The sequence below is a fragment of the Megalops cyprinoides genome, chromosome 1, assembly GCF_013368585.1.
Source record: "Megalops cyprinoides isolate fMegCyp1 chromosome 1, fMegCyp1.pri, whole genome shotgun sequence".
NCBI classification, from domain to species: Eukaryota; Metazoa; Chordata; class Actinopteri; order Elopiformes; family Megalopidae; genus Megalops; species Megalops cyprinoides.
The window spans coordinates 1,198,167-1,207,500 of record NC_050583.1 but is presented as its reverse complement, the minus strand read 5'-3'; the positions used below and the strand labels follow the sequence as shown (position 1 = coordinate 1,207,500).

At 56.4% G+C, this 9,334-nt stretch overlaps 1 protein-coding gene across 1 annotated transcript in view; it reads left to right on the top strand.

Annotated features, from left to right (window-relative positions):
* LOC118791997 (palmitoleoyl-protein carboxylesterase notum1a) overlaps positions 1-9,047 on the top strand; it is a 21,042-nt gene extending 11,995 nt beyond the window's left edge. Inside the window, exons 4-11 of the mRNA XM_036549632.1 lie at positions 950-1,010; positions 2,588-2,646; positions 3,014-3,116; positions 5,508-5,699; positions 6,116-6,213; positions 7,134-7,281; positions 8,022-8,069; positions 8,741-9,047. Of these exons, the coding sequence (XP_036405525.1) occupies positions 950-1,010; positions 2,588-2,646; positions 3,014-3,116; positions 5,508-5,699; positions 6,116-6,213; positions 7,134-7,281; positions 8,022-8,069; positions 8,741-9,047 (1,016 nt within the window). The remainder of the gene's footprint in view (positions 1-949; positions 1,011-2,587; positions 2,647-3,013; positions 3,117-5,507; positions 5,700-6,115; positions 6,214-7,133; positions 7,282-8,021; positions 8,070-8,740) is intronic.
* The last annotated feature ends 287 nt before the right edge of the window (positions 9,048-9,334 follow it).

The window sequence follows — 9,334 nt, the reverse complement described above, 5'->3', positions numbered from 1 at the left end:
AAGCACGGCCTTCCGAGGGAGATTCGGGGGTGACATCAATCGGCACCTCTGTGGCGTCAGTCTGATCAGGCGTTTTGTGAGGGCGGTCCCCACAGGAAGTGAGCTGGGGACGCTAAACAGTGACGCACTCGTGGCAGGAAGAGATGGGGAGATTGTGTGCTGTGAACAGCGGCCTCATTGAGGGTGAGGAGGAGTTCATGCCGGTCTCTCCCTCCGCCTGAGGACGCAGCTGCCCCTGAGCTCAGAGGAGACGGGACAGCGGTCAGCCTCTGCTGCCGTACAGACAGCTGCCTGTCGCCACCACTGGCAGTCCTACGCTGCCTAATCTCAGGAATAATTAAAGATGATTAAAGACTTTTCCTTCAATCAGCCTAAGGGTAGATGTCTGTCTGTCTTGCCTCAGGAATGTCTGTTTAAATTTCAGGTTTTTCTAGCAGTCGTCTGCCCTGTTCCAGAAATTGCTACTGTTGCGTTTGGTAGTAATTGGGGGAAAGCATGCACATCACGAAGCACAACTCAGAAGGTTTAAATAATCTGAGTTTCGGCCTGCCACTCAGTAAACGGAAATCTCTAAACAGAAGGAAAAACAGCAGAACCAGCAGTGCTCCATCTTTAAGTTTTCTTCATAAGAGACCGGTGTAGGAGCCGTGTCGCAGGGGAGACAGGTGAGGCAGAGGAGGAGGAGGAGGAGGAGCAGAGAGTCAAGCAGAGAGGCCGCGGGCGGCCGACACGTAGACAGGGACTCACCTCGCCCTGACGGGGGATAATGACTGTTATTAACACTGCAATGAAAGACAGGAGTACGTCTGAGAGCGTGTGGGAAATGACATCCCTCTGTGTGCTCCCCACCCCCCATCTCCCTCCCTCCCTCTCAACCCCCCTCATTCACTGTCTCTCTTTCTCTCTCTCCCCACTCTCTCTCTGTCTCTCCTTCCTCCCCCCTCTTCAGGGACTGGCATTTTGTCCCCCCAGCCTGAGGAAAACCCCCATTGGTGGAATGCCAACATGGTGTAAGTACCCCCCTCCCTCCCTCCTCCTACACACACGCACACACACACACAAACACAAGCAAAGGGCTGGGTCGAAGGCTGGCAGGGTCGGGGGAAGGCTGGGTTGGGGGGAAGGCAGGGTCGGGGTGAAGGCTGGCAGGGTCGGGGTGAAGGCTGGCAGGGTCAGGGGAAGGCTGGCTGGGTCAGGGGAAGGCTGGCTGGGTTGGGGGGAAGGCAGGGTCGGGGTGAAGGCTGGCAGGGTCGGGGTGAAGGCTGGCAGGGTCGGGGGAAGGCTGGGTGGGGGTGAAGGCTGGCAGGGTCGGGGGAAGGCTGGCAGGGTCGGGGTGAAGGCTGGCAGGGTCGGGGTGAAGGCTGGCAGGGTCGGGGGAAGGCTGGCAGGGTCGGGGTGAAGGCTGGCAGGGTCGGGGTGAAGGCTGGCAGGGTCGGGGTGAAGGCTTGCAGGGTGGGGGTGAAGGCTGGCAGGGTCAGGGGAAGGCTGGCAGGGTCGGGGGAAGGCTGGCTGGGTTGGGGGGAAGGCTGGCAGGGTCAGGGGAAGGCTGGCAGGGTTGGGGGAAGGCTGGGTGGGGGTGAAGGCTGGGTCGGGGGAAGGCTGACAGGGTCGGGGTGAAGGCTGGGTCCTCTCCTGAGGAAGTGTGTGTTTCTCTTGGACGTGTGTGACTTGGGGAAAGGCAGTGGTGAGGTTCTCTCCTGTTACACTTTGATGCTGAGTGTTGATTCTGTCTGTCTGGGGCTGAGTGAAAGCAGACCTCTGTCCCCCCGACCCCCCCAGCCCCCCCATACACGGGGAGGGGGGCTTGTTTATGCTCAGAAGAGGAATTAAAAGCCGTAGCATTTCATTAAAGGGAAGCTGCGGGGAAAGCATGTGATCCAGCTGTTATTTAATGTATATCCGACCCCTCCTACTCCTCCTCCTGCTCCTCCTCCTACTCATCCTCCTTGCTCCCCCTCCTCCCTGCTCCTCTTCCTGCTCCCCCTCCTCCTCCCACTCTTGTTTCTCCTCCTACTCCTGCTCCTGCTCCTCCTCCTACTCATGCTTCTTGCTCCCCCTCCCTGCTCCTCCCCTCCTCCCCCTACTCTTGCTCCTCCTCCCACTCCTACTCCCTGCTCCTCCTCTTTCTCCTCCTGTTCTTCCTCCTACTCCTGCTCCCTGCTCCTCCCCCTCCTCCTGCCCCCTCCTGCTGCTCGGAGGCTCTCACCAGTGGAGCTGTGGTGGCTGGGAGATCTGCTCCTGTGGAATAACCTGGAACAGCCCTCACCAGCTCACTGCTACTGGGGAATGGGCTCCGATGTCCAAAAAAGTTCAGACCCAAAATGATCCATCTCCTTTTACCTTTTACTTGGGCTGTGATCAAGGGGCTTCATGGTGCAGATGGAGGATTCTTTATTTCAGATTATTCTTCTGTTATTGCCTGTAAAAGGGGTTACCTGTGGGAGGAGATCAGGGAAATGGATGAACAGGGAGAGCAGAGCACCCTGCTGCTGTCTGTGTCGTGGGGTTTGCGCTGAGGAGGTGCAGAGCTGAATATCTGTTCAGGATGTAGAATATCTGTGGCGCTAAACCGTGCTGTTCTTCACAGGTCTGTTCCTTACTGCTCCAGTGATGTGTGGAGTGGAGCTTCAGCCAAGACAGACAAAAGTAAGCGATCGCTGATCCAGCATGCAGCCAGGATCACTGGACTGTAATGAGCACAGGGGAGAGTGCTGAGAACCTTCTTAACCTCCCAGACAGCAAACCCAGAGAATAATCTAATATGCAGCACAGTAGCGTATGCTAGTCTCACACATCCATGCCTGTGCTATTGGCTTTGTGTGTGTGTGTGTGTGTGTGTCTGAGTGTGTGTGTGTGTGTGGTGTGTGTGTGTGTGTGTGTGTATGTGTCTGAGCGTGTGTGTGTCTGAGTGTGTGTGTGTGGTGTGTGTGTGTGTATGTGTCTGAGTGTGTGTGTGTTTGCATATTATTTTGTGTGTTTGTGCTTTCACTCACCCTCAGTGCTCTGTGTGCAGCTGGTTATGCCTTCATGGGGGCGCTGATCATTCAGGAAGTTGTGAGGGAGCTGCTGACCAAAGGGCTGGACAGCGCCAAAGTGCTGCTGCTGGCTGGGAGCAGGTAGGCTTTTACACACCTGTGTGTGTGTGAGTGTGAGAGGGAGTGTGTGTGTGAGTGTGTGTGTCGTATAAGTGAGTGTGTACAGTGTGAGTGTGTAAGTGAGCGTGTACAGTGTGAGTGTGTAAGTGAGCGTGTACAGTGTGAGTGTGTAAGTGAGTGTGTACAGTGTGTGTGTGAGTGTGTACGGTACGTGTGTAAGTGAGCGTGTACAGTGTGTGTGTAGTATAAGTGAGCGTGTACAGTGTGAGTGTGTAAGTGAGCGTGTACAGTGTGAGTGTGTACAGTGTGACTGTGTAAGTGAGCGTGTACGGTGTGAGTGTGTAAGTGAGTGTGTACAGTGTGAGTGTGTAAGTGAGTGTGTAGTGTATGTGTGAGTGTGTATGGTACATGTGTGTGAGTGTGTACGGTACATGTGTGTAAGTGAGCATGTACAGTGTGAGTGTGTAAGTGAGCGTGTACAGTGTGAGTGTGTAAGTGAGCGTGTGCAGTGTGAGTGTGTAAGCGAGCGTGTGCAGTGTGAGTGTGTATGGTACATGTGCGTGAGTGTGTACAGTGTGAGTGTGGATGGTGTGTGTAAGTGTGCGTGTACAGTGTGAGTGTGTACAGTGTGTGTAAGTGAGCGTGTGCAGTGTGAGTGTGTAAGTGAGCGTGTACAGTTTGAGTGTGTAAGTGAGCGTGTACAGTGTGAGTGTGTACAGTGTGAGCATGTGCAGTGTGAGTGTGTAAGTGAGCGTGTACAGTGTGAGCTCGTACAGTGTGAGTGTGGATGGTGTGTGTAAGTGAGCGTGTACAGCGTGAGCGTGTGCAGTGTGAGCGTGGATGGTGTGTGTAAGTGAGCGTGTGCAGTGTGAGTGTGTAAGTGAGCGTGTACAGTGTGAGTGTGTAAGTGAGCGTGTACAGCGTGAGCTCGTGCAGTGTGAGCGTGGATGGTGTGTGTAAGTGAGCGTGTACAGCGTGAGCGTGTGCAGTGTGAGCGTGGATGGTGTGTGTAAGTGAGCGTGTACAGCGTGAGCGTGTACAGTGTGAGTGTGTAAGTGAGCGTGTACAGTGTGAGTGTGTAAGTGAGCGTGTACAGTGTGAGCGTGTAAGTGAGCGTGTACAGTGTGAGCGTGTGCAGTGTGAGTGTGTGCAGCGTGAGCGTGTGCAGTGTGAGGGTGTGCAGTGTGAGCGTGTAAGTGAGCGTGTACAGCGTGAGCGTGTGCAGTGTGAGCGTGGATGGTGTGTGTAAGTGAGCGTGTACAGTGTGAGTGTGTAAGTGAGCGTGTACAGTGTGAGTGTGTAAGTGAGCGTGTACAGTGTGAGTGTGTAAGTGAGCGTGTACAGTGTGAGCGTGTAAGTGAGCGTGTACAGTGTGAGCGTGTAAGTGAGCGTGTACAGTGTGAGCGTGTACAGTGTGAGCGTGTACAGTGTGAGTGTGTGCAGTGTGAGCGTGTACAGTGTGAGCGTGTACAGTGTGAGTGTGTGCAGTGTGAGCGTGTGCAGCGTGAGCGTGTGCAGTGTGAGCGTGTGCAGTGTGAGCGTGGATGGTGTGAGTGTGTAAGTGAGCGTGTGCAGTGTGAGTGTGTAAGCGAGCGTGTGCAGTGTGAGTGTGTACAGTGTGTGTAAGTGAGCGTGTACAGTGTGAGTGTGTAAGTGAGCGTGTACAGCGTGAGCGTGTGCAGCGTGAGCGTGTGCAGTGTGAGCGTGTGCAGCGTGAGCGTGTGCAGCGTGAGCGTGTGCAGTGTGAGCGTGTAAGTGAGCGTGTGCAGTGTGAGCGTGTGCAGCGTGAGCGTGTGCAGTGTGAGCGTGTGCAGTGTGAGCGTGGATGGTGTGTGTAAGTGAGCGTGTACAGTGTGAGTGTGTGCAGCGTGAGCGTGTGCAGTGTGAGTGTGGATGGTGTGTGTAAGTGAGCGTGTGCAGTGTGAGCGTGTAAGTGAGCGTGTGCAGTGTGAGCGTGTAAGTGAGCGTGTGCAGTGTGAGCGTGTGCAGTGTGAGTGTGTGCAGTGTGAGCGTGTGCAGTGTGAGCGTGTACAGCGTGAGCGTGTGCAGCGTGAGCGTGTGCAGCGTGAGCGTGTGCAGCGTGAGCGTGTGCAGTGTGAGCGTGTACAGTGTGAGTGTGGATGGTGTGTGTAAGTGAGCGTGTGCAGTGTGAGCGTGTAAGTGAGCGTGTGCAGTGTGAGCGTGTAAGTGAGCGTGTACAGTGTGAGCGTGTACAGTGTGAGCGTGTAAGTGAGCGTGTGCAGTGTGAGCGTGTGCAGTGTGAGTGTGTAAGTGAGCGTGTACAGTGTGAGCGTGTACAGTGTGAGCGTGTGCAGTGTGAGCGTGTGCAGTGTGAGTGTGGATGGTGTGTGTAAGTGAGCGTGTGCAGTGTGAGATGGTGTTTGTGACGGCCGTGTTTCCCTGCTGGCTCAGTGCGGGTGGGACGGGGGTGCTGCTGAATGTGGACCGGGTTGCGGAGCAGCTCGAGGAGCTGGGCCACACGGGGGTCCAGGTGAGGGGGCTGTCCGATTCGGGCTGGTTCCTGGACAACAAGCAGTACCGCTGCACCGACTGCGTGGACACCATCAGCTGCGCCCCCACCGAGGCCATCAAGAGAGGCATCAAGTAAGAGCGAACACACCCGCTCACTCTACCTCATAATAACTACATTACCCACAATCCACTGCTCCATCACTCTACCCCATAATAACTACATTACCCACAATCCACTGCTCCATCACTCTACCCCATAATAACTACATTACCCACGATCCACTGCTCCATCACTCTGCCCCATATAGTAACTACATTACTCAGGAGACTGTGTAGTAACTCCACCAGAAAATGACTACACTGCTAAATAACAAAATAGCTTTATTCCTCAAAACCTACTGCTGCATCATTCTACCCCTTAGGAACTACAGTACCCAGGACCACCCAATCCATCACTCTAGCCCATACGAACTACATTACCCAAGAGCAACTGCTCCTTGTACCGTGTGCTTGAGTGCTGACTTGTGTGGGCCGTGTCTTCCTGGCAGGTACTGGAGCGGTGTGGTTCCAGAGCGCTGCAGGCAGCTGCACCGCGGAGAGGAGTGGAACTGCTTCTTTGGCTATAAAGTTTACCCCACTCTGAAAAGTAAGGAGACACACAAGCAACAGAGACTCCTCAGCTTAATGCCTTCACCCCCTGCTCTCCCTGCTCCGTCTCACTGTGAGAATGGCATAACAGCACACCTGCGTGTGTAACAGCGGATCGCTGTGTGTATCAGCGGATCACTGTGTGTGTAACAGCAGATGTGTGTGTGTGTATCAGCGGATCACTGTGTGTATCAGCGGATCACTGTGTGTGTAACAGCGGATCACTGTGTGTATCAGCGGATCACTGTGTGTGTAACAGCAGATGTGTGTGTGTGTAACAGCAGATCACTGTGTGCGTATCAGCAGATCTTTGTGTGTAACAGCAGATCACTGTGTGTGGAGGTGTGTGTGTGTGTGTGTGTAACAGCAGGTGTGTGTGTGTGTGTGTGTGTGTAACAGCAGGTGTGTGTGTGTAACAGCAGGTGTGTGTGTGTGTGTGTAACAGCAGGTGTGTGTGTGTGTGTGTGTGTGTGTGTGTGTGTAACAGCAGGTGTGTGTGTGTGTGTGTGTGTGTGTGTGTGTAACAGCAGGTGTGTGTGTGTGTGTGTGTGTGTGTGTGTGTGTAACAGCAGGTGTGTGTGTGTGTGTGTGTGTGTGTGTGTGTGTAACAGCAGGTGTGTGTGTGTGTGTGTGTGTGTGTGTGTGTAACAGCAGGTGTGTGTGTGTGTGTGTGTGTGTGTGTGTGTGTAACAGCAGGTGTGTGTGTGTGTGTGTGTGTGTGTGTGTGTGTGTGTAACAGCAGGTGTGTGTGTGTGTGTGTGTGTGTGTGTGTGTAACAGCAGGTGTGTGTGTGTGTGTGTGTGTGTGTGTAACAGCAGGTGTGTGTGTGTGTGTGTGTGTGTGTAACAGCAGGTGTGTGTGTGTGTGTGTGTGTGTGTGTGTGTGTGTGTAACAGCAGGTGTGTGTGTGATTCCGCAGGCCCCGTGTTTGTGGTGCAGTGGCTGTTTGACGAGGCCCAGCTGACGGTGGATAACATCCACCTGACAGGGCAGCCGGTGCAGGAGGGCCAGTGGCGCTACATCCAGAACCTGGGGGAGGAGCTGAGGAGCACGCTGAAGGACGTTCCGTAAGAGCGCTCTCCCACACTCCCCCTCCACGCTCCCGCACTCCTCCTCCGCGCTCCCGCACTCCACCTCCACACTCCCGCACTCCCACACCTCCACACTCCCACACTCCCCCTCCACGCTCCCGCACTCCTCCTCCACGCTCCCGCACTCCCCCTCCGCGCTCCCGCACTCCACCTCCACGCTCCCGCACTCCCTCTCCGCGCTCCCGCACTCCACCTCCACGCTCCCGCACTCCACCTCCACGCTCCCGCACTCCTCCTCCGCGCTCCCGCACTCCTCCTCCGCACTCCTCCTCCGCGCTCCCGCACTCCACCTCCACGCTCCCGCACTCCCCCTCCGCGCTCCCGCACTCCTCCTCCGCGCTCCCACACTCCCCCTCCACGCTCCCGCACAACTCCTCCGCGCTGCCGCACTCCTCCTCCGCGCTCCCGCACTCCCCCTCCACACTCCCGCACTCCCCCTCCACGCTCCCGCACAACTCCTCCGCGCTGCCGCACTCCTCCTCCGCGCTCCCGCACTCCCCCTCCACACTCCCGCACTCCCCCTCCACGCTCCCGCACAACTCCTCCGCGCTGCCGCACTCCTCCTCCGCGCTCCCGCACTCCCCCTCCACGCTCCCGCACTCCCCCTCCACGCTCCCGCACTCCTCCTCCGCGCTCCCGCACTCCTCCTCCGCGCTCCCGCACTCTCATGCAGGATCTGATTCTCGCTCTGATTCTGATGTTATTTTGCCTCACAGGGCCATATTCGCTCCTGCCTGCTTGTCACATGAAGTGATCACAAGAAGGTGAGTCTCTCTCTGCTTCCTGTCTGTGAGTGACAGTCTCTCTCTGCTTCCTGTCTGTGAGTGACAGTCTCTCTCTGCTTCCTGTCTGTGAGTGTCCTGTCTGTGAGTGACAGTCTCTCTCTGCTTCCTGTCTGTGAGTGACAGTCTCTCTCTGCTTCCTGTCTGTGAGTGACAGTGTCTCTCTGCTTCCTGTCTGTGAGTGTCCTGTCTGTGAGTGACAGTCTCTCTCTGCTTCCTGTCTGTGAGTGACAGTCTCTCTCTGCTTCCTGTCTGTGAGTGACAGTGTCTCTCTGCTTCCTGTCTGTGACTGTCCTGTCTGTGAGTGACCGTCTCTCTCTGCTTCCTGTCTGTGAGTGACAGTGTCTCTCTGCTTCCTGTCTGTGACTGTCCTGTCTGTGAGTGACCGTCTCTCTCTGCTTCCTGTCTGTGAGTGACAGTGTCTCTCTGCTTCCTGTCTGTGACTGTCCTGTCTGTGAGTGACAGTCTCTCTCTGCTTCCTGTCTGTGAGTGACAGTGTCTCTCTGCTTCCTGTCTGTGACTGTCCTGTCTGTGAGTGACCGTCTCTCTCTGCTTCCTGTCTGTGAGTGTCCTGTCTGTGAGTGACAGTCTCTCTCTGCTTCCTGTCTGTGAGTGTCCTGTCTGTGAGTGACCTTCTCTCTGCTCTGTGGCAGTTACTGGATGGATATCCAGGTGAAGGGCACCTCCCTCCCCAGGGCACTGCAGTGCTGGGACCGCAGTCTCCACGACAACAGCAAGAACAACAAGACCCCGCCCAAGGGCTGCCCCATGCGCCTGATTGACAGCTGCCCCTGGCCGCACTGCAACCCCACGTGCCCGACGGTGCGGGACCAGCGGACGGGCCAGGAGATGAGCGTGGTGCAGTTCCTCATGCACATGGGCTTCGACGTGCAGAAGATGGCGCAGCAGCAGGGCATGGAGCCCAGCCAGCTTCTGGGCATGCTCAGCAGCGGCAGCTAAACAGCCAGCAAGCCTCCCCCCAGCCTTCCTACCCCGCACCCCGCACCCCGCACCCCACACCCCACACCCCACACCCCACACCCCACACCCCTCCCCCCACACCCCTCCCCCCACACCTCTCACTCCTCACCCCGCACCCCACACCCCTCACCCCACACCCCGCACCCCACACCCCTCCCCCCACACCTCTCACTCCTCACCCCTCCCCCCACACCTCTCACTCCTCACCCCTCACCCCTTCACCTCTCACCTCTCACCCCTTCACCTCTCACCTCTCACCCCTTCAC